Genomic DNA, 25,078 nt, shown 5'->3' on the forward strand with positions numbered 1-25,078 from the left:
GTCCTTCTCACTCTAAGCTGACAGAGCCATAGTTTTAACCTAAGTTAAGGGAGGATGGGAGAAAAACTAAACAATCCAAATTATGTATTTCTGATAACTGGAAATGACTGAATGACTGTAGAATCAGGCCAAGATCATTGAAGGAGCCTCTCCACAACAGAAAAGAGAAATTTAACAGAGCACAGAGAAGAGATTGAGGAAAAGAAACAAGAAGCAGAGATGGAAAACAAAGGAGAAAATGTGGCATAACTAATAAAGCAAGGTCCTCAAGGAAATCGAAAGGGTTGGCTGGAGTTAATATAGCCTGGTCTTCAATAGGAAGAAACAAATTTCATCCTCCAAGAATGGAGGAAAAGCTGTTAAGAATGGGTATGAATACAGGTGATTATGCATACAGGAGTCTGGAAAGCTGATAACCTCAATTCTCTTAATGAAGTAGGAAGTGAGGATGTCTGATGAGAATAAGGACAGCTTGAACAGTGAGGAAAATTTATAATGTTCATTGAAATACTGGGGTCAGAATTGACCTAAGGTGGTAAACAAAAGTAAATTACCTTTTTTCTCTGCTAGCAACAAGTTATAAAAGAGAAAAAAAAAACCCAAAAGACCATCTAAAAAAAAATAAAATGTTATATAAAGGCATCAAGGGGTGCCTGGGTGGCTTAGTCAGTTGAGCATCCGACTTTGGCTCAGGTCATGATCTCGCAGTCTGTGAGTTCGACCCCGTGTAGGGCTCTGTGCTGACAGCTCGGAGCCTGGAGCCTGCTTCGGATTCTGTGTCTCCCTCTCTCTGCCCCTTCCCCGCTCATGCTCTGTCTCTCTCTCTGTTAAAAATAAATAAACATTAAAAAAATTTTTTTAATTAAAAAAAATCAAACAATATGTCTTTAAATAGAAAGATACAATATGAAAAAACCATGAATTATCCCCAAATTAAGGAAATATAATATAATATAATTGTAATTTAAATTTGACTAATATTTGGGAGGAATTGGCTAAAGTGATCTTAAAGTTTATGTGAGATAATACATGAATATAAGACTCGTGAGGAATGATTAGCCTTAAAAGATTAAAACATATCACAACCTCCTTATATTGGCTTCGGTTTGGGCTTAGTAAGAGACAAGTCAGAGGACAGAATAGAGAGAGCTCAGAAATAGATTCCAGTACATGTGGGTATTTGATATGTAACAAAAATGGTATTTCAGTTAAAAAGGATAAGATGGGTTATTTTTAAAATGGTGCTGACCTAACAGTGTATTCATCTGGAAAAGAGTATTTCAAGAAGTTCCAGGTTGATTAAAGAAAAGAAGGAAAAAATAATAGGTTTCATATGCAAGAAATATTCCTCAAGTTGTTGATTAACCGAGATAGGACTTAGAAGCTATGAAAGAAAATACACACATAATTTAAAAATTTAATCCATTTAAAAAGGATTAAACATCAACCAAAAGGAAATGAACGTTGTGCTTCAACATAAACTTAACTTTAAAAAAAGAAGCAATGGGGGGTTCCTGGGTGGCTCAGTTGGTTGAGCATCTGACTCTTGATTTCGGCTCAGGTCATAATCCCAGGATCATGGGCTCAAACCCTGAATTGGGCTCTGTGCTGAGTGGGGAGCCTACTTAAGATTCTCTTTTTATCCCTTGGTCCCTTTCCCCCACTTGTGCTCTCTCTCTCTCTCTCTCTCTCTCTAAAATAAATAAATAAATCAGGGTGCTTGGGTGTATCAGTTGGTTGAGCATTGGACTCTTGATTTGGGCTCAGTTCGTGATCCCAGCATTGTGGGATAGAGCCCCAAGAGCCTCATGTTGGGCTCCATGCTGAGCGTGAAGCCTTAATATTCTCTCTCTCCCTCTGCCCCTCTCCCCTTCTTGTGCTCTCTCTCTCTTTAAAATTAATTAATTTAAAAAAGAAAGAAAAACCAAATAAGTTTCAATAATAATAATAATAATAATAAAATTAAAAAGGAAATCATAACTTAGGGAAATGACCTGAAATACATGATAGAGGTTTAAGCTATATAAAAAGTACTTACAAATGGATAAAAACACAAATAGCCAAAAAGAAAAAACGGGCAAATGAGATTGGGAGAAAGCAAATCCAAGAGGTCACTAAACATGAACTCATGCCCAACTTTGCTAGGAGTTAGGGAAATGCAAATAAAATAATATCAATATATTACTGTATAACCATTAGATGAGCAAAAGTGAAAAGGGGAAGTACCTCTTGCTGAAGACATTCAGGGAAAGGGTACTTTCTTGTATGCAGAAATGGTAACTGTTTCAGCCTTTTTAAAAAGAAATATGACTTAGCCATTGAAATTAATAATATATTTATCTCTCCCACTCTTAGGATCCTGTCCCATGGAAATAAAATCACTGCTAGATGAGATCTACATACAATTATGTGTGTTGTAGCACTGTTTGTAATAGTTAAAAGACTGAAAACAAAGTAAATGCCCCTCAGTTGGTGAGTGACTAAGTAATGATGGCACCCCCACATCATGTAGTATTATGCAGCCATTAAAAGAAGTAAATAAGGTTCTTAAGAAGCATGTGCCCTGAGCTAGGAACTCATTTGGTCCTTACAACAACTTAGTAGGTGGTGGTAATTTTACAGGTAAGAAAACTAAAACACAATTTTTTAAGTTACCCAAGGCTTCACACATCTGTATTCAAAATTACTATATTTTTTCCTTATGCCAAGATCACCTCCAACATTAAACAGTTACTTGGAGATATTTTCATAACACTGTGTAGTACAAAAATATTAACACACAGAAGCATATATAATGAGATATTATTATTATAAAAACAAATGACCACCTAAATTTTGTTCACATATACATACACATGCACACACACACACCACACAGCATGCTATATATCTAGAATATATTTGTATACTAGAAAAAGTAAGAACCGCTACACATGAGGTTGTTAACCTTATTCCTTATGGAAGAAGCATATTTACTATTCATAGTAAAAAAATTATGTAAGCTGTAATCCCAAGAGCTATTTATGAAAGAATGGCTTTCTGAGGGGAAGAGTGGATTCTACATGAGTTTTACGTTCACCTTGGTTTTTTTATTTTTTAATTGTATATATTTTTTATTTATTTTACTAATTTATTTATTTATTTATTTATTTTCTCAATATATGAAATTTATTGTCAAATTGGTTTCCATACAACACCCAGTGCTCATCCCAAAAGGTGCCCTCCTCAATACCCATTACCCACCCTCCCCTCCCTCCCACCCCCCATCAACCCTCAGTTTAATTGTATATATTTTTTAATTACAATGCCTGATTGAGGGAAGAGAAAGCTATATTCATTGGGGGGGAAAAATCTAAGTTAATGGGGATATAATAATAATACATCTATAAAGACACCTGAAGATTATTTCCACACATCTCTAGAACTTAAAAAGTTAATGCTAACAAGAGAAAGTATAGTGATAGTATACAAGACTTAATGTGTAAGACTCTAAATATCAGGTCATGAAAGAACAGTTTTTTAGCAGAAGTTAAATTTACATTTTAGAATGTAAGCAGACCCTTCAAATAAGCAGTTTCATTTTAAAAATTGGGTGCCATACTATTTTTTACACTAATTAATTTGAAGCAACTTAAATACTGTTTTACTTATTGAACAGAAACCAGTAAGAAATTATTTTTATAATTCTATATAAATACTTATATATTTTAGATGAGTTCTATTATACACAAACTATAATCACATTACTTTTAACATTATTGATAAAATTATAAATTCTTGAGGTGATCCACAGTCTCATATTATCACTAAGAAGTTTATCTTTTTGATTCTATTCAACATGGACAAGATCACCTCCAACATTAAGCAGTCACTAGGTGGAAAGAAAGGGTGAACGCAGGCCCTGAAGTTCCCGCTGAACAAGGGAAAGTGACATAACAGGCTGACATAAAAAAGCGATGAAGTGTAGCAGAGAGTATGAACACAGGGCAAAGGCCTTAAGAAGCAGGGAAATGCTCACGTTGGCAGACAGGAGTGGGCCAGAGAATTTTATTCATTTTGCAGGAGAAAGCTTATCTTCAGGGGAGGGCCAGGATTCCCATTGGGCCTGGAGGAGAGGTTTCTAGGACAAGATGAGGGTATAGGAGCTTGAGGAAAATGGGATTAAGATTCTCAGGGCTGCAGTGAAAGGGGCTGAGGTAAAGCATAACGGTGGGATTTCACCAGAGCTGAGAAACAAAGGTGTAAGGGAACTAGAGAAGGGAGGTGGTCCGAGTTGTGATGAAGCACTTGGCTTCCTCCTTGCACATGATAGGCCTCCACCCAGTTTGGTACAAATTCTACTGGTGCTGTAGCTGCCTTAGAGTCCCATGTGGTCTGACCTGTCTTGGGGTCTTGTGTACAAGGGCCTTTGACAGTAGTGGAGCCGAAGGGCAAGACCTCCTAGAGGGTCATGCAAGTTCTAGATGAGTCTGTTGTGCTGAGTTGTTGTAGTCTCACTTCTATACAAATCACTATCAATGGCATTTTTGTGAGTATAAAATATTCACTTTTTGATCAATATCTGGAGATCTTAGATGCTTTTCATCAAATTCAGGACGTGCCCTATTTCTCTTTGGGAAGCGGTGCTGCTAGAGTGGCACAGTTCTGTCATATTTGGCTGGGAGTGGGACTCATTTCTTTGAGGATCCTTTGTTTTGTGAAGCGTGGTGTTCCAAGTTCTCTTTCCCTGAGGCCTAGGCTGATGACTGCTTTGTAACTACATTGCTCTAGCCAACATGAAGTAAAGTAATAGAGCTTGCCAATAACATTCAATTATCTCAGATTGAGAGATCACTTACAGAAAAAAAGCTGAATTCAGTGACTCACAAAACTTGGCATATATGGAAGGAGAAAATGTCAAGGAAGTCAGTGAAGAAAAATGCAAAAAGATTCAAGTTGTAGTAATCAATTCTAAAAAGCCATTGTTGGCCCCCTGAACTTCTGTTCTTTAACTTCTGAAACCACTGCCTTTATCTGAAAACATTAAGCTGCTATGAACGAGAATTTGTCAATGCCAAACTGGAAATCATTTATGGGTTTTGAATTTCATTGCAAATAAAACTTTATTAAACACTTCCTTTTAATATTCCAATTTAAAGTTGAGAGTTGACACCATTCTTTAGATCCAGGCAGCTACACTGGCAGTTCATTTTTGGGTTTCTTTTTGTTCATTTTTGAAGATGTAATTATGAACTTTTTGAGGACAATCATGGAGTATTTGATCTTCTCATGGATCTGGTTTTAATGCGACTTTCAATCTCAGGTTACTTTGATCTTTTTGGTTTGTTTCTCAAGTTAAGTTGCTTTGCAAGCATCTACATATTCAAAGGCCTCAGAGTAGGTTAAGCTAATGATTATTTATGAACTGCCTTTAGATATTGTTCCATTATCACCATGCTCTATTCCTATCCAACTTTTCCCACTTGCCTTGATGGCACAAGAAGAAGGGTTTTTTTTTTAAGTCACGGTCATAGGCATATATGTTCATGTTACTCCTGGAGGATCCCCCACCTCAAAATGCCAAGCTCAAAGTATTGGGTTCTTGGTCTTTTTTTTACAATTCTTATGAAAATTGCATAGCTTACCATAGCTTATGCTGAAAGAACATACTTTGAAATTTGTTTTCTCCAGTGATATTTACAAGGTATGATTAAATAAAACTTGTGTGTTGACTTATGGAATGGGAAACAAATTAGAATTTTAGGGCATACTTCTTTCTCATTTAATGCAAGTATGACTAGACTTTTGTGTTTGACCCACACTGACGAGGCAAAGTGACAAGAAGGCAAATGTTTTATGTAATTTGTAGCTCTCTTTCTTCATCTGGGATTTTTAAAAAGAGAAATAGGCTTTGAAAAATTAAAGATATTAAATAATAACCACAAAAGGACTGTAGCATGAGGAATGTCTGATTCCAAGTTAGGTAAAGTGTATAAATTCCATGAACAGCTTTTAATTCTTAGTAAACAGTGAAATCTTCAAATGATGCCACACATCCATTTGCAGTTATGTAAAAATCTAGTCATACTTGCTTCAAATCAGAAAGAAATGTATTATATTCCAGATTGTTTCCCTAAATGGAACTGTGGTTTCAGTCAGCTAAATTCTATAAATTTATAGCCAATAGTTATAGAAAAATTCAATACTATTTCATGTTATGTGAAGTCAAAGTCATATGATTGAACTGTATATGAATAAGAACCACTACATAAAGTATGAGTAGGTAAATATTTACTGTAAAATATATAAAATATTGAAAGGAAATATATTGAAAAAACAGTAAGAAGTTCTATCTTTGAATAACATACTGATTTTTTATTATGTTTAATCTTTTATGTTATTTTTTTAATGTTTGTTTATTTTTAAGAGGGGGGGGAGGAGCAGAGAGAGAGGGAGACAGAGGCTTGTGCTGACAGCACCGAGCCCGATGTGGGGTTCAAACTCACAAACCGTGAGATCGTGACCTGAGCCGAAGTCAGATGCTTAACTGACTGAGCCACCCAGGCACCCCTTTTTTTTTTTTAAGTAAGCTCTATGACCAGCGTGGGGCTTGAATTCACAACACTGAGGTCAAGCATCCCATGCTCTACAGACTGAGCCAACCAGTCACCTCTATTCTGTTTAATCTTGAAAGAACTAATGGTTAGAATTAATTTAGCTCTGGTCAATCACTAATAGTCTTCAATGAAACCTAATAAAATACTGATATATGAAGAATGCTAAAATGTAACTTGATAGTTGGTCTTGATTCATAGATAAGCAAATAGTTTTTTCTAAGAGACCTGAAATTCTTTTGAAGCTTCCCAATTATTTAGGGATAAAACCATCGCTTTAACTCAAGTCTCTTGATTACTAGATTTATAATTAAATTAAACATTTTCTCAAAAATAATACATGATGAAAAAGTGAATGCAAATATGAAAGGGAAAACTATTTAATCAATCATCAGTGGTTTTCTGAGTTCCCAACCCATCTTCTGTTTTTAAAGGGTAATTTTCTGATGCTGTTTTTTATAGTTGGAGGTAATTCTAAAATAGGCCACGTATTCTGCTTTTCTCATTTTTGTTTAAGTTGTGGAGAGAACAGCTACATATCTAGAGTCGTCTGTCAGTCTTGTCAGCTATGCAGGACTGAGCCAGCTGTAGAGAAGAAACTCAATTCTAGCTGCTGTTGAAAAGAAGCTTCCACTAATTTCAGTACCAGTGCCAGTGCTTGAAGGAAGACTTTACACAAAGAAATCCTTGCCTCCAGAAATTATCAGTAACACTTTCTATTAACTTGTCACCGTGCTTGCCTTTATCAGCCCTGCATGGATGGCCCAATATGATTGAACCCAGAATGCAGTTTGTACCAGTCTTTAAAAGGCATTTCTTTACTCTATCCAAATGGCATACCTACTAATTTAATGGACGTTCCATCTAAAATTATACTAGATTTTTTTTCATAACACATCTGGGCTTCCTAGGCCTATAATCTAAACAAGTAGCAAGTGTTCTGCAGGCATAATCATTCATTTTTTTTACTTTTGCCATGTCCTTTTAATAGAGAGATCTGTCAGACTCACTATATGACAGAATATTAGTTTTTTGTTTGGGGGGTTTTATTATTTTTTTTTTTTAACCTTTCATCAACCTTTGATTCCTGGAGCAGGAATCAGTTATGAGATAAAATGTAACAGTTTAATACAGACAGTCCCCCCACGGCTTTACAGATGGTTATGCAGAAGCAGAGCTGAGCAGTGGAAGTATTCTCTTGTATTTGCCAGTGCATTGAAATAGGAATAGATTCTGGATTTACTCTTGGATAAACAGGTTACTTTTTGTTTGTTTGTTCAGCTGCCAAAAAGAAAAGACCTATAATCAGATGATAGGAGTTTATTATTCAGAACCAGTAGTGACCTTAGAAGACTATTAGTTGTACTCTCTAATCACAGCCAGAAAGAAGGAAGATGGTATCAGTTCAACTATTCCAAACCAAGGACTTTAGTTTTGGTAGACATATTACCAATATTACTCTCCTCAGCCACTCTAGGCAACGAAGTAGTTGGGACAAAAATGGAGTGAAAATCTTGGGAAGGAAATAAGCCCTAAATGTGGAACATTTACATGGAAGAGAAACTTGTCATTAAAACTCCATGAAAAGAAGCTTTGGAAAAGACCAAAGAATTGCGAATAGAGCTACAAAGGCAACATCTGAGAGAAACAAGTTTTACTACAATCTCTACTACTACATTTATGACTACTGAGGTAAGGTGGTAAGGCTTTATGCCTTTTGTTTTCTTCATCAGTAAAACTGGAAGAATAATATCCCCATGTTCACTTACCAGGAAAATCCAAGCTGACTATCCAAGAACCTTGCTTAAGATTTATCAGTAATAAATAAATAAAAAACACTTCAGTTCTGATAGACATATCAGAGGATTCCTTTGGAGTTTCCTTAAGATGTTGGGTACATGGGAGCATTTATAGGAGGCATTTTAAAGAAGATATTTATGGCACTGGGTACTGCCCATCAGAGTTGATGGATTAGGAGAGGTATAAGAGGAATGCTGCCTGGAACTGCGGCCAGATTTAATAGGCCATTGTGTGAACAACTGAGACTTTAGACTCAGGCGTGGGTTCAAATTCAAGTTCTAGCTTCCATTTCCTCATATTTGAAACAGAAATTATACATACCGCAAAGTGTTATTGTGAGGATTAAATGAGATAGTGTGTGGAAGGCCATTGTGGCTCCCAGCACATAGTGGGTGCTCAGTAAATAGTCATTATCATTGTTACCTCTAAGTTATAGTAGCTCCCTATTTCCTCAAGCAACGTTATCAGTTAAGTGAAATATCACAAGCCATAAAATATCCCCATGTGGATAGACTGTTGCTTATATTGAATCAGCTAGAATTCTTCCTTGCATACCAATTAATACATGTGGTAGTAGACTTGCTTGTTTTAAGGAAAAAATCTTTAAAAGATGACAAACTGCTTCCTTAGCAACAAATATAGGAGGGCTCTCTCTGCCCTTGTACAGGGCACACACAGTAAGACATCAAGATGATGCCTTAGTGTTGGAATGGATGCAGTCCAAAGGCCAGCTCACATGTCTTCATATTGTAAAATAACTCCTAAGTTATAGAATCTTGGCTTTGGAGAAATTTCCTTAGAAGATATAGAATTTTACTATTCCTTTTAAAAATCTTCATGCTATGTTCCAGATAGATTACCTAACTTCTGGTTTAAGAGGAAGCCCACAAACCATTCTGTCCTGTTGTAAACTTTAACCAATAGAAAGTCCTTTCTTTTTTTTTTTTAATATGAAATTTATTGTCAAATTGGTTTCCATATAACACCCAGTGCTCATCCCAACAGGTGCCCTCAATGCCCATCACCCACCCTCCCCTTCTTCCCCCCCCCCCCCCCCCATCAACCCTTAGTTTATTCTCAGTTTTTAAGAGTCTCTTATGGTTTGGCTCTCTCCCTCTCTAACTTTTGTTTTTTCCATCCCCTCCCCCATGGTCTTCTGTTAGGTTTCTCAGGATCCACATATGAGTGAAAACATATGGTATCTGTCTTTCTCTGTATGACTTATTTCACTTAGCATAACACTCTCCAGTTCCATCCACGCTGCTACAAAGGGCCATATTTCATTCTTTCTCATTGCCACATAGTGCTCCATTGTGTATATAAACCACAATTTCTTTATCCATTCATGAGTTGATGGACATTTAGGCTCTTTCCATCATTTGGCTATTGTTGAGAGTGCTGCTATAAACATTGGGGTACAAGTGCCCCTATGCATCAGCACTCCTGTATCCCTTGGGTAAATTCCTAGCAGTGCTATTTAGAAAGTCCTTTCTTAATTAAATCCAGATCTGCCTGCCATGATTTTTTCCTGGTGGTTCTTCCCATGAGAGCAATGTAGATTAATCCCCTCAACCATGTGAATACCCCTCAGATACCTATTCTAATACCCCTAAATTCTTGAATAAACATCTTAATGTTTAATAATTTTTATATTAAAGTTAAATATTTGCTAAATATACTTTGAAAATGGGAATAATAAAATTTTTTTATCCAGAATTTTTATCCAGAATCTCCACATTTCCAGGAGGGAAGCTGAACTATTTTGATCAAACTAGAACATTATTTTTAACAACCATGGTATTCAGACAATGGATAATGAGTCATAATGAAAGACGCATATGCCCTAAGTAAAAAACATATAATACAATATGATGTCTGAAATAATAAATTTTGGAGCAATGATTGTAGTATTTACCTGGTTTTAAATGTCTTATACCCACATTGTAATCAAATGAAGTTGGCCCCATCTCAGTGCCAGAAATGGTTGTCCAAATAAACATGGTTAAAGACTTAAAGAAGCTCAGACCCATGGATCTAAGTAGTAATGTTTTCCTCTGTTTAAAGTGAGATGAAATCATAGTAAGCACCACAGCAGAGTAAGAATGTTCAATTCAGCAAACATTTAATACCTTCCATATGCCAGGCACCAGAAATAAGTACATAGAATACATAAAGTACACAGTTCCTGTCCTCAAGATGTTTACAATACAGGGAGAGGACAAATATAGGTCACCATTAAAGACAGCAAAATAATTTTTAAAAATAAGATGCTAATTTATTTCCAGACATTTCTACCTTTTGGGGGGGGGGGATATTAAATTTACTTATACAAGAGAAATAGAGCACTGATGGTGATTTAAAATAAAGACTCCAAAATATATTTAATTTAGTGTAAAGATCTTCAGACAGATCTTCCATAGGTACAAGGAGACTTATTTACTGACAAATATACATTAATAAGCTTAAAGACTGTTAACCTTAAAAATAAAACTGCCAGTTATTTTAATCAGCAAAAATGGATTTATTCAGAAATGGCAGACAATTGCAGTCGGGCACAGGCAAGCTACAGCAAAACCATAGGCAAGTCCAGAGAACAAAAGAGAGGACCGCACTTATATGGAAGAAAGAGAGGAGTTGGGAAGGCTGTTATAAACAAAAAGTCCATGAAAACTAGGAGTTCCAAGCATAGTAGCTTTTCATTGGTTGAGTAGTGACAGTCTCTCATTGACTGGGCTACTGCTGGTGAAGGAGGAAAGCCTTTCTTCTTCCTGCTGCTGGGGTAGTATAGTATTCAAAGTCCCTCTCCTCCTATGGAGTCTGCAATTGACAACAGTGGTAGGGCACGAGAGCTCCCCCTGCTGGTCCCCTAACTCCATTGTAAATGAAGTTTTCCTTTTATTCACAATACTAAAACTGAGAATGTAGAACTTTAAGGAAATATGAAACAAGGGAGAAGAAGAAATAGGCCTATGGCACAGTTGACAACTTGTCTAATTGTTAATGAACAGAATTGGATTATATAATACATAGTCAGGAAATATTGTTCCTTAATACTCTATCTAATGCTCTGTGCTAGTTAAACTCTTATTTGAAATTTTTCCCTAGTTTGCATTGGCAGACATTTAATTGCATCTGGAGAACAAGAATGGGTCTAGTGAAGCCTGACAAACATGAGTAAAGGAAATTCGGTGAGAAAAAGTTAAACATTTTTTCCTCAGGAAAAGAGAAGTTCTGAGGGGTGATTGGATTCTTGACTTTCCTATAAGGAAGATAATGTAAATCACTTCTCATTTCAGTGACATAATGAATAAGACTAGAATAGCCTCAAATGAAGCTTTGAAAATTTACTTTGGGCATAAGAACTTTTAAACATATTCAGATATATATTAAAATATTAAAATGGGAAATTCTCCCAGTGGGTTTATATTGGCACTTATTTAGCTGGTCAGGTAATCTGATAATTTGCTCTTTGATTCCGAGAAAATGTTGACCAAGCATAGGTCTTTCACAACAGTGTAATTAAGGTTTATAACAAGATTTTGAAGCCTGCTATGGCATAGGAAAAACTAGGAGTATTACATGGAGTGCAGAAAAAGTTTCAGGAGTGAAGGATGACACCATTTTCATACCTACAGCTAGTTCTTCATCAAGAAATGTGTTTATGTGTCTTGGGCTACAAAAAATTGAAGAATCAATGTGTCACTTCTGCTGCTGAATTTTTTTTATAGCTTTGAATCCTAAAACCCTAGTCTAGGGCCTGACATGAAAATATGTCTGTCGCCTACTCAGAGGAGATATCTGGGTCTCTCAGCCAAATCTAAAATATCTTAGCATGTTTAAGACATATTTTGGAGAGACCATTTTAGCCTAAACATAAAAAATAATTCATAAAACCTGAATCAGTGAAAAGTATATGTGGGAAATAGCCTTGTTTCCAGTAACCACTAAGAAGTTGGTTTCCCCCCCAACCCCCCCGCCCTGGACTAGTGGACTATTTATGAGAAATGAGGAGATACAATTTTAATTTGTATATGCATAAAATAAAAGCATTATTTTTATCTTAACATAGTTTTATTATTATGAAAATCAAAATGTTAAAATGAGGTTTCTCATAGGTCTTATCTGTGTGCTAGTCAATCAGTTTATACCCCATGATGGTGTATCATAATGGTAATTTTTTTCTGCCTCATTTTTTATCCTTTATAAATTGTTTCTGTGACTTCCATAACTCTCTAATGGACATGCATGCTCTAGTCTCTATATGAACATTCACATACTATGCCATCTACTTGTCCTGTCCTCATCACTTTGTTATCAGAAAGCAAATGAAGACATTTGATCTTTGGTGTTCTAGTAAGAGCCCCAATGGCAGGTGAGTCCTGGTGACCAGATCTCTCCTGACAGGGTCACATCATTTCACTAGTTAGAGTTCTTTTAGAGAGAAGATTCCTTCTACCTCGCTGGCATGGCCTCCCTTGCTTCTCCCAGAGATGTAAGCTCTGAGTGGTCAACCTGAAGCAGGAATGGAAGTTAGAGGTGCTCAGGGTTTAGATGGAGAAACCAGTGGAGGGAGTCAGCTACCTACCTCTCTCTGAACTGTCCAGAGTGGAAGTGTTGTAGGTGGCTGGGTTGGAAATGGGATTTCTTTACAAGGGTAAGTTACTATCTGGCATACAGTCCTCAATCCAGCTTAATACCTCTTTGCTGTTGATAGCATGGGTTCTGGGGTCAGACTGCTTGTGCTCAGATTCTAGTATTTTATTGTTACTGTTTTAATTATGCTTCCTTCCATGCCCTTCAGAAAGAAAACCCGCTGCACATTTGTTAGAGCCCAGGCTCCCTCACCCTAACCACATTCAAGTTGGGCTGTCTTTGGGGTCTTTCATTTCCTCTCTCACTTTGTTCTCCAGTTTTTATTAATTTTTTTTTACATTTATTTATTTTTTAAGAGATAGAGACAGCGTGAGCAGGGGAGGGGCAGAGAGAGAGAGAGAGAGAGAGAGACAGAATCTGAAGCAGGCTCCAGGCTGTCAGCACAGAGCCCGATGCGGGGCCCGAACCCACGAACCGCGAGATCATGACCTGAGCCGAAGTCTGCCGCTCAACCGACTGAGCCTCCCAGGCGCCCCTGTTCTCCAGTTTTTAAAAGTTTTATTTAGCACGATTTCAAAATCGTACAGTCGGCGTCACTACCAATTTGATGAGCTCCGGGTTCCCTCCTCAACCATCTTGTTCAAGCCAGGATGGGAGGATAACAGGAGAGCAGAAATACCGGGCTTTGTTTGGCTCCTAGTTCCAGGCTGCGGTGGCTTTGAGGAAAAGCCAGCCTTTTTGAGCCCCAGCAGCAGGGGGCGCTCGGTTCCTCCGAGCCATTTTAGCTCTGGCTCTTACCATATTGACCAAAGCATGACCTGCAGTCCCGAGGAGAGGCCAAGGCTCTGCTTACCTTTTGACATCCTAAGGTTGGAGGCAGGTTTCTTCTCAAAAGCACTCGGAAAAGCAGCTTCTCCCACGGCCGTAGTGAGTTCAGGGCCTGCATCCTTCCTAGTTCTGAGTGAATCAAGTACCTCTAGCAGTGGGGGTCAGCCAGCAGCCCAAATAAGGCCCCGCCAGTCTGCAGCCTGGCCGGTCCACACCACCTTAGACTTGGGACTCTGAGTATGAGGCCAATCTGGAGAGGCAGCGCAGACAGGTGGCAAGGGCTGCTTTCGGGTTTTTCTGTGTCTTGGCCAGACCCAGGATGATGGAGGGAGAGCCTGGCTTGGATCTGGCCAGAACAACAGCCCCTGTGACAAGTGCCACCCACAGGGAACAGGGAGGCCCAGCACAAAGCTTCCACATGACTCCATTTTTTAGACCAAAGGGTCAGAGAACAACTAACATTTGGTAAAGATGATCCACTGTATCTTTTTTTTTTAAGTTTATTTTTATTTATTTTGACAGAGAACAAGTGGGGGAGGGGCGGAAAGAGAGGAAGCCAGAAACCCAAGTAGGCTCTGTGCTGTCAGTGCAGAACCTGGACAGAGCAGAGCCTGATACCAGGCTCGGACTCACGAATCTAAGATCATGAATCCAGCTAAAGTCAAGAGTCCTTCGCTCAGCCGAGTCACCCAGGTGCCCCAGATCCACTGTACCTTTGAACTGAGTGAAAGAAGAGGATGTGCGCCTAGGGAAGTTATTTCTCTTCTAGGCAAGGCCGGAGACTCTTTCCTCCCCCACTTCTGCTGGGGTAACTGGGAAGTGAAACACAAATTTCCAAGTTTCTGTTTTCTTGCCTTGAGCACATCAAGAGCTGACACTGAGCTCTCAGTGTGGAACCCAGAGGTCTCATGGATTATTCCAGCACTAGTTTGGTAAAGGCTTAATGCTGGGAAAGAAAAAAGGCAAGTAATGAAATAGGTTAAGTGAAGAATTAGGCCTAAAGGTGGATCCTGGCATTTGATCATAATTATTTAGCATGATATGCCTGAAATATGTAGAACTAAAATTTGCTTGTATTAGTATAATCAACTTGTATACATTAAAATTTGATACATATCAGACAAATCAACATAAGTGTATTCACATTCTGTGTCAGAATGTACCCACTGCAATTCCACTAATCATTTTATCATGCAGAAAAATTACATTTCTGGGCTACTGTATTTGTATATAAAGTCACCTTAGTTAATTTAAACATAGTAGTAAGAATGCTCGGTGCACTTAAAATCTGAAAGATTCTGAGCTAGATTTTGTATAATGTACGCTCTCAACTCCTCAGCAATCTAACTATATTCTTTCCCATGTTATATCTTTAGAGACCTAAGCTTCACGTTAGTCTACAAATTGTGGGCTTTGTAGGTTCAGGTGTTTCTTTTTCACATTTAGTTTTGCAGCTGTGAGTCTCAGGGTCCTCATCTGTAATGTGAAGGAGTCAGGTGAAGCTGTCCCTAAAGTCTCTCCAAGCATGGATTTTGCATGACCACTCCACTGTAGAACACAACTAAAATAATGGTTCTTTTGTAGTCTTCTTGGGGCTTTTACTGCTGCTAGGAATCATGCGGGGCAGATGCAGGCACCACGTGGAACGCACAGGGAAACACAACTGAATAATGGCCATGTATTGAGAGAGTGACTTCAATAGTTTAAAGAGCGAGAAAATGGTGTTTGGCTAGAGGTGTTTTGTTTTGAGAAACAATCTTGGAAAATGTTCTTCTTGAGTATTTTGGGATGGAGACGTAGAAAATGGATGTGTACTTTTAAATGATTAAATGCTCCAAGCACTTTTGCTCTGCATGCTCACGGTGCAAACTAGTTAGGAAGGCCAGAATCCTTGGCCTAGCCCTGGAAAGTGGGGTTTGAGGTCAAAGTGGGTTTGACTGCTACGCCTAGATCTGAGCTCCAGATAGCTTAGCTGGGAAGTCTGCCGCGAGGCTTCTGCGAGTTCACCCGCTTAGCGTGGCGGGCCGAGCATCTGCTCTCCCCAAGGCAATCTCCGCCCGTCGTGCGGTGGTCTCAGAGACCATTCCCTCCTCTTACCTGGGCAGAGCCCAGAACAGTTAGCAGCTCAGGTGGTTCGGATGAGGGGCGGAGGAGGAGCAGGCAGCGAAGTGAGTTGCTCACTTCTGTTTTGTTGGAAATTTGGGGATCTAATTCCTGCTGCGGAAGCGGCAGCACTCTGGATAGTGGGAATGAGGGCGGTGGTGTCCCGCCCCTGCCTTGTACCCGGCGCCAGCCGACGTGTCGGTGGCGGTCCTCGCAGCCTTGTACTTGCGTGCGGCCCGCAGAGGGCGCGTGCTGGAGCCGAGCACCCTTGGGTTGCCACCTGCGGGGCCCGGCTGGCCTGGTTCGGGGCGCGAACCCGCGAGGAGCGCGCGGCGGGCGCGTCGGCGGCGACAACGGCGGCTGGAGGAGGGGCCCAGAGCCCAGAGCCGTGCCAAAGGACACCCCGTCCTCCAAATGCTGCCACTTGAGTGAGGCGCGCGAGAAGGCGGCGCCGCTGGCCTTGCAGCCGGACTGCGCTGCGCTCCGCACCCCGCCGCCCTGACGCCAACCGGCGCCCCCCCGGGCGGCGGCTTCAGGGACCGAGCAGCGCACGCAGCCGGCCAATGCCGGATGCCTCCCCGGCCCCGCGGCCGTCCCGAGGGGCGTTGGGCACGCAGCCGCCCCGGCGATGTGCTGTGTAAGTGAACACCTGGGAGGTGGGCGACCGCTGTGTGTCCGTCGGTCTTGGCTCGTCAGCTTTGCCCTTTGGGTTTTTCAATGGCAGAAACCTGGGAGTTACAGGCGACTTTAATTCAAGCAGACCTCTCGCGGCCAGCTGCCTCGGATAGAGCCTCACGTCTCCGTCTCCTCATTGAGAAGTTAGCCCCCACCCCTTCCACTTGGTTCTGAGCCCCAAGTCCGAGGTATTGCATTTCTGAGCTGCAGTTTCATTCTCCTTCCTACCTGAAGAGTGACTGAAGATTTTCAGGTAAAAGATTTGCCTATGAGCATTTAATTTGTATGCCAAACTGTCAGGCTTGTGCGCCGAATGACATGTGATGAGCAAAGTACTAGCTCTTGTGCTCTTTTAGAGCTGTGGGAGGCTGTGTCTTGGGGCGAATTATACTGCAAAGGGGGGGGGGGGGATCGGAATAGATCTGTAAGATCCTTCAGCCATTAGCTAAAGGATCCGAGAAGCAAAGCGGAACAATAGGAGTTGTCTATCTTCTGTTTCCTGTCTGCCCTCTCCCCATCCTTTATGGAAATTAACATAAAATTATAAACTAGTAAATGTTCCCATTAAAGACTACATCTTTTTAGGATCTTTTTAGGATCTGGTGTATGCAGTATTTACCTGAAGCAAAATTGTAATTAAGGATTCAGAGGAATAAAGAATCTACTTTTATTATGACTAAGTATAAATCACGTCAAGATCAACAGTTGAATAAACCTTTTTTTTCTTTGGATGAGGTCATTTTCAAGTACTTGATAGAGCCAATATCAATATATAGATGGGAAACAATATTATTTACGTCTTCTATTTGACATGTTCAGCAAAACGATCTGGAAAAACAATTATTTCCAGTTTTTAACTTTTTTATCTTGCCATCAAACAAAAATTGCCGAAATTACCTATTAGGCTCACAATCTTATAGTAAAAGGGGTACTTTAAAATCATAGACCAACCTCTAATCCATGTTAGTATCTCCTTTGTAGCATTTCTGACACACAAGCCACATTTTCATCGAACACTTCAGTGACAGGGAACTCACCACTTTTAAGGTATCCCTTCTTTCTGTTGCCATTAATAAGGCTCTGTTTACACTGAACTGACCCACTGCTTCCTTGGACCTGTTTCTCATTAGGCTTACTTTTGTCAGTAGTCCTCCAACTTGTGAAATTACATAGATAATATTTCAACAGAGAAGATCTAAAATTCATCCATCTGAAAGGAGTCTATGACCAAAAAATAGTAAAGAAATGAAAAGTCTAAAGTGGTACAGAGTTAAGAATAGAATTATTCTTAACCTATACAATTATTGTGAGGGTTAAGTGAAATAATGTTCATAAACTACTTGGTATAGCTACCTAGAAGTCAGTAAATGTTAGTTATCTTCACGAAAAAGTCATTGCTTTTATGTTTCCTTCCATACTTAAGACCTTTCTCTGTGCTGAAGATCCTTAGCCCCAAATTGAATTCAATAATTCAATCTAATCTGAACAGTGCAAAATGCAGTGAATTCCTATCTTCAAACAAAATCATCTAACACTTAATTGGCTTTTGTAATAAATACACCACAGTTGACTGAAAACCTCACCACCACCAGCCTCTCCCTCCCTCTCCCCTACCCCCAACACATTGCTATCAACGTAGGCTTTATTAATTTTTTAATTATACAGTTAAAAATGTCCTGAACATGAACAATTTTTTTTTCTCTTGTGTGACACTAAGCTTCCAATTTCCAGTTTGCTAGGTATGTTTTAGATTTGATCATGGCATTCATCATGCTAATTCTATCTTCTAGTTTTATGTCACCTGCACATTTGGTGAGTTTGTACACCAGACATCCAAGCCATTAATAATATATGAAACCGTTCCTTTTGCCATGGTGGCTCACCTAGAATTCTGCCTGTGTGGCACAGTAGAAGTGGCCCTGGACTTTTGGAGGCTGGTTTTAGAGCTTGACGGTGACACTTACTAGCTCTGTGACCTTGGGAAACTTATTTTCCATATCAATAACGTCATATTAGTAACATCTACTTTTCAGGATGTTTATTAGAATTAACACCCATGTACTGAAAGTACCAGATATAGACCTGCTTGGGAATGTAGTCAGCCTTGAGAGATATTGCTGAGACAAATCAATGATCAGCTGAATTCAGTTAGCACTGTCCGCCTTATTTATCAAACTATTCTAGCCTGTAGGTCAGTCTTCATTATAAGACATCATGAGAAAAAGTTTAATCAAATGCTTTGCTAAAAATAAACATCTTGAGTATTCCTAATCTATCACAAAAGTAAATGATACTAGTTTAAAAATGACTGATTCATAGTGAATTTTGAATGTCTAGTTCCTAGAAATCCCCAATCTTTTCCCTCAGAATATTCAGTTTACTGATTAAATTTTGAATTTTGCCAGAAATTAGTGTCAAACTAACTTGTCTGCAATACCTAGGGATTCAAATTTCCTTTTGTTTCAGAGTTTGAAATAAACTGGGAGAAAAGAAACTGACTGAGTCTCTGGCTTCTTGAGATGTCCCTCCTTCATGTTTTTTTCACTTTGTTTTTGTTTTTAATGTTTTTATTTATTTTTGAGAGAGAGAGAGAGTAGGGAAGGAGTATAGAGAGAGGGAGACACAGAATTTGAAGCAGACTCCAGGTTCTGAGCTGTCAGCACAGAGCCCGATGCAGGGCTTGAACGCACAAACCTGTAAGATCATGACCTGAGCCGAAGTCAGATGTTTAACCTACTGAGCCATCCAGGTGCCCCTTTCTTAATTTTTTCAAAGGTTGTAATATTGCTGTGCTTCTGTATGCAGGCTTTCCCTGGAATATAATTCACCAGAAGTTGTGACTTCTTCTGCTTGTACCTAGGTTCTCTCTTAATGCGGTCTCTTCTGTCCTTTCCTGCATAAAAATCATTTGCTTTTGAGAAAGCAAAATAGTTGCTGAGCAGTTCTGTTTTCTTTCTCTACTTAATATACCATCTGCTCTTGGGTTTGGGAATTTTTTTTTTAACTGGATCCTGTCTTCCATAGTGAGTGTACTATAAACAGTATGCAGCAACTCAGTGGTGGAGAAATATAATCAATCATGACATTATAATGTTGAAAGTTTGGGAAGTAATAACTAACTCTAGTCAGTATCTGATATAGGAAGAGCCGTACTTTAAGAATTAATTTATTCCTTATAAATTCAAAGTTGTAAAATCAAGGATGTGTTGGGGAAGAAATTTTTTTCTCTAACTTTCTAGGTTCTTTGCTGATAAATTGATATAAGATAGATTAACAGGAGGAAAAACAAATTTAACTATATCCATACAGGAGCCCCATAAGAGACCCAATAGTAAATTGGGCAATTGAGGCTTATATGCCACCCTGAGCTAGGGAATGGGATCTGGGGTTAAAGGGGGAAGAAGGGCAATTCACAGGATGATAGGAGTAGATATTTGGCAATTAGGTGTTTGATCTGTCATGTAGATAGGGAGCCTGGAGATAACTTTTACTTGAATGACCTATCTAAATTCTTTTAAATAGTTAAAGGAGAGGTCAGAGTTTTTCTTGAATTTGCTGGGTCTCAATTGCCTTCAGCTCAAAATAATCCACATGCCAAAGTGGCCTAATTTGGATTCATGTAATCTCCCTTTCAGATGTTGTACAAGAGGCTGGAAGTAACATAAATTAGTGAAGCTGGATAGGTGTTGGATACAAGGGAGTGAGAGAGCCCTGTGAACTGGGGAGTGAATGTTCAGCTCAGAATTATTCTAATTCAGAACAGTTTAAACATTGCACTGGCCAAACAAAACACCAACCCAACACTACCATGAGTTTGTGGCCTTTGTTTTTAAGTGTGATGAAAGAAATAGAACTCTGTATAGTTCACAGTTTTACTGTCAACATCTAACACACTTTGAAGTACACGGATATTTGGTAAATAGCCAAACTTTAATTAGCATTCATTAAACTCATGGATGTAAGAACTGCTCTATGCATAATAACAAAAGGAGAAATGACTGTTGCCTTTGAGGAATATTTAATCTCATTTGGGGAGTAAGCACTTAGAAATTAGACCAACTGGACATCAGTTCAAGAAGAGAATTCTGAATAAGGGTTAGAGGAATTCCAGGAAGTCTGGACAAAGAGATGGGGCTTCCCTAGCCATGAAGATAGTATGGATTTGGTTTAAGCAGGGAAGAGGGAAGGAGTGTTAGGTGGAGATAAGGGGGAGGTTGTGTGTTTCAACATAAGGGAAGCTACAAGGAGAAAATGAGCATGGGTGTGTGTGGTAAGGAGAATAATTGACGGGACAGGAAACTTCCTTGGATTAGTTAAATTTAATAGGTAAAAAGAGGGCTTTAAAAAAATGTTTAAATTAGATGTACCTCTGCCCCCACCTCATCCCAACATCCCACTTCCACCCTAAAATACTGTACTGTCAGCTACAAAAAATAGGAACTCTGTAATGACCACATTCTTTAGGAATGTGGCATATGCATAATGAAAGAATGATCAAACTTAAAAGAGCAAAACTTTCTGAATTCTGGATCTTTTGACCTAGATTCCAAGTGGATTTGGACACCGTTTTCCCATATCTCCACGTAAGAATAATAGTTCTTTTAAGTATTCAGAAGTACATACACTACTGTATTAATTCAGTGCATAGTACTTAATACACTTAATTTATTATTTATGCCTCCTACTTGTTCTAAAATATTTGATTTCACTAAATAACATAAAGACTAATCTTGAATTTTTAGGGAAAGAGAAAAACTCTTTCTCAACCCTTCTAAGTTCATTGGCTGGGTCTGCAAATCAAACTGATAATAGATTAACAGGAGGAAAAAACATTTAATTACCTATGTACACATGGGGGTTCACAAAGGAATGTGCTTCAAGGAAACAGAATTGGAGACTTATATGTCATCTTAAGAAAGGGTGAAAACCATGGGAAAGAGGGTAGACAAAGGAAAAGGAGTTTGGGGCTCCTGGGTGGAGGTAAGTTATGGGAAGGTGACTAGGAAATATATGATAAATCAGGATTTGTTTTATAAGGCCTGTTAAACAGATAAGAGTTGTCTCAGATGATGAAAATTGTCTCTGGAGTAGTTTTCCTTCTCATATAGGAGATGAAGGACCTTTAAAAAGGGAAATTTGTGTCCTGCTTTTTTGACAAAAAGGGGGGTGCTGAGAGCTTATTGCCTTTGGCTCAAAGCAACCCTTATACCATTGTGGCATGTGTTGGGATGGCAAACTCTGATCTCCTTCAAATTCATTAATGGCATTTGAGGTAAAGAAAATTTAATGATCCAGAAAAATGTCAGTTAAGATAATTTGATCTATTAAAATGACTAAGATTTAGATATTTTGGATGAACTTTGATTAGAAACTACTTATTAAAGTTCATGCTTGAGTAAGGCAAAGTCTCTACCCTCCATGAATTCATAGATGTGTGAGAGAGAGAAATATACCATCCATCCCGTGGAATGAGATGCATTCACATTGTAATAGAATTTCACAAGAATTGACATTTTTAGGATTGTTTTTGGAGTGTATGGCTTCCACCTTTGAAGAAGATTTTGAGATTGGGGAATCTTGTGTGTTTTTTGCGGGTTGGACTTTCGTGAACAGGATTGGGACAACTGTTCAGAACAAGGGAGTGTGAGTTATCCAAAATAATCTGTTCAAATGCCAGCTTCTCTTAATAGTAGCAGAATAGCAGCTACATTTTTATAGCGCTGGTTTTCCTTACTGCAATTCAAGGAGGAATTTGGGGCAGGAATTAACCTAAGTTTAGAAATGAGGATACAGAGAAGCAAAGGAAAGTCCCTATAATCACATTGCTAATTAAATTCCTCTACCCCTATCCAGTTAAAATCCATTTGAAGACATCGCTATGAAAAATTTATTGATTTTTTTTCCTTTTTTGAGCTCTGAATATACACATTTGTTGTATGTGTATTTCTCTCCATACACCCAGTGAAGTTGAAAGAAAACTAGACTCAACACACTGATTTTGAGTATAAAGTAATTTTGTTCAGTGGAGACCTTTTAAGTTTGGTATTTTTATGGTATCACAGAGTCATTTTTTAAATTTACTTTTAAAATTCTAATATAATTAATATACCATGCTATAGTAGTTTCTGGTGTCCAATATAGTGATTCAATGATTTTAGAAATTACTCAGTGATCATTGTGATACAAGTACTCCTCATACCCTTACCTATTTCACCCACCCCCCCAACTCACCTTTGATAGCTATTAATTCTCTATAATTAAGAGTCTTGTTTTTTGTCTTTTTAAAAATTTCTTTGTTTTGTTTCTTAAATTCCTCATACAGTACTTTTCTTTCTGTTTTATCTCAGTATTATACCCTCTACATCTATCTGTTTTGTTGCAAATGGCAAGATTTCAGTCCTTTTTATGGTTGAGTAATACTCCATTGTGTGTGTGTATGTATGTATGTATTTATATATATATATATAGTGTGTGTGTGTGTATACACATATACATACACACCACATCTCTTTTTTTTTTATATGAAGTTTATTGTCAAATTGGTTTCCATACAACACCCAGTGCTCATCCCAACAACACCACATCTCTTTTATCCTTTCACCTACTAATGGACCCTTGGGCTGCTTCCATTATTTGGCTATTATAAATAATGCTGCAATAAACATAGGAATGCATATATCTTTACAAATTAGTGTTTTCGTATTCTTTGGGTAAATAGCCAGTAGTGGAGTTACTGGATCATATGATAGTTCTATTTTTTATTTTTTGAGGAACCTCCATTCTGTTTTCCACAGTGGCTGCACTAGTTTGCATTCCAACCAAGAGTGCATGAGGGTTCCTTTTACTTCACATCCTCACAGCACTTGTTGTTTCGTGTGTGTGTGTGTGTGTGTGTGTGTGTGTGTGTGTGTGTGTGTCTAGCCTCATACACTAGAGGTGTGAGGTGATATTTCATTGTGGTTTTAATTTGTATTTCTCTGATGTTGAGCATCTTTTCATGTATCTGTTGGCCATCTGTATGTTTTCTTAGGAGAAATGTCTGTTCATGTCTTCTGCCCATTTTTTACATTTTTTGTTTGTTTTTGTTTTGGTGTTGGATTGTGTAAGTACTTTATATATTTTGGATACTAACCCCTTATCAGATGTATCATTTGCAAATATCTTTTCCCATTCAGTAGGTTCTCTTTGAGTTTTTTTGATTGTTTCCTTTTCTGGAAAGAAGGTTTTTATTTTGGTATAGTCCCAATAGTTTATTTTTGTTTTTGTTTCCCTCGCTCCAGGAGACATATCTAGAAAGATGTTGTTATGGACAGCGTCAGACAAATTACGGCCTGTGCTCTTTTCTAGGATTTTTATGGTTTCAGGTCTCACATTTAGGTCCTCAATCCAGTTTGAATTTGTGTGTGTATGTGGTGTAAGAGTGGTCCGGTTTCATTCTTTTGCATGTAGCTCTTCAGTTTTCCCAGTACCATTCGTTGAAGAGACTTTTTTCCCATAGGAAATTCTTGCCTCCTATGTCAAAGATTAATTGACAATATAATCAAAGGTTTATTCCTGGGTTTTCTATTCTAGTCTATTGATCTTTATGTCTATTTTTGTGCCAGTACCATACTGATTGATTCCTAGAACGTTTTAGTATAACTTGAAATCTGGGATTGTGATACCTACAGTTTTGCTTTTCATTGTCAATATTTCTGTGGCTATTCAGAGTCTTTTGTGGTTCCATGCAAATTTTAGAATTGTTTGTTCTAGATCTGTGAAAAATGCTGTGGTATTTTGATAGGGATTACATTAAATCTGTAGATTTCTTTGGGTAGAATAGACATTTTAACAATATTTGTTCTTCAAATCCATAACCATGGAATATCTTTCCATTTGTTTGTATCATCTTCAGTTTCTTTCATCAGTGTTTTATAGTTTTCAGAATACAGGTACTTCACTTCTTCGGTTAAGTTTATCCATAGGTACTTTATTGTTTTTGGTGCAATTGTAAATGGGATTGTTTTCTTAATTTCTCTTTCTGCTGCTTCCTTATTAGTGTATAGAAATGCAGTGGATTTCTGTATGTTGATTTTCTGTCCTGCAACTTGCTGAATTTATTCATCAGTTCTAGTAGTTTTTCAGTGGAGTCTTTAGGTTTTCTGTATATACTATCATGTCATCTGCAAATAATGAAAATTTTACTTCTTTTTTGCCAATTTAGATGCCTTTTATTCCTTTCTCTTCTCTGATTGCTGTGGCTAGGACTTCCGGTACTATATTGAATAATAGTAGTGACAGTGGACATTCTTATCTTGTTCCTAATTTTAGGGGAAAAGTTCTGCTTTTCACAAGTAAGTATAATATTAGCTGTGGATTTTTCATATAAATTCTTTATCATGTTGAGGTATATTCTCTGTAAACCTATTTTGTTGAGAGTTTTTATCATGAATGATGTCTTTTGTCAACTGCTTTTTCTACATCTATTGAAATAATCATATGGTTTT

The 25,078-nt window shown here is 38.2% G+C and overlaps 1 protein-coding gene across 9 annotated transcripts in view; it reads left to right on the plus strand.

The window, feature by feature from the left end:
• CC1H2orf88 (chromosome C1 C2orf88 homolog) overlaps positions 1-25,078 on the plus strand; it is a 72,251-nt gene that overhangs the window by 16,597 nt on the left and 30,576 nt on the right. For 6 of the 9 annotated variants that reach the window (XM_027054686.2, XM_015077671.3, XM_053215454.1 and 3 more), the window contains exon 2: positions 8,062-8,285. The exons of 2 other annotated variants lie outside the window; for them this stretch is intronic. Coding sequence is in view for 1 of the 7 variants with exons in the window: in XM_053215452.1 (XP_053071427.1) it covers positions 15,953-16,345 (393 nt within the window). In the remaining 6 variants the exon portion in view is untranslated. Of the gene's footprint in view, positions 1-8,061; positions 8,286-15,521; positions 16,555-25,078 lie in introns of those variants that run through there. One more of the 9 variants, XM_053215452.1, reaches the window with a different exon arrangement.

Source organism: Acinonyx jubatus, chromosome C1 (genome assembly GCF_027475565.1).
Source record: "Acinonyx jubatus isolate Ajub_Pintada_27869175 chromosome C1, VMU_Ajub_asm_v1.0, whole genome shotgun sequence".
Taxonomy (NCBI): Eukaryota; Metazoa; Chordata; class Mammalia; order Carnivora; family Felidae; genus Acinonyx; species Acinonyx jubatus.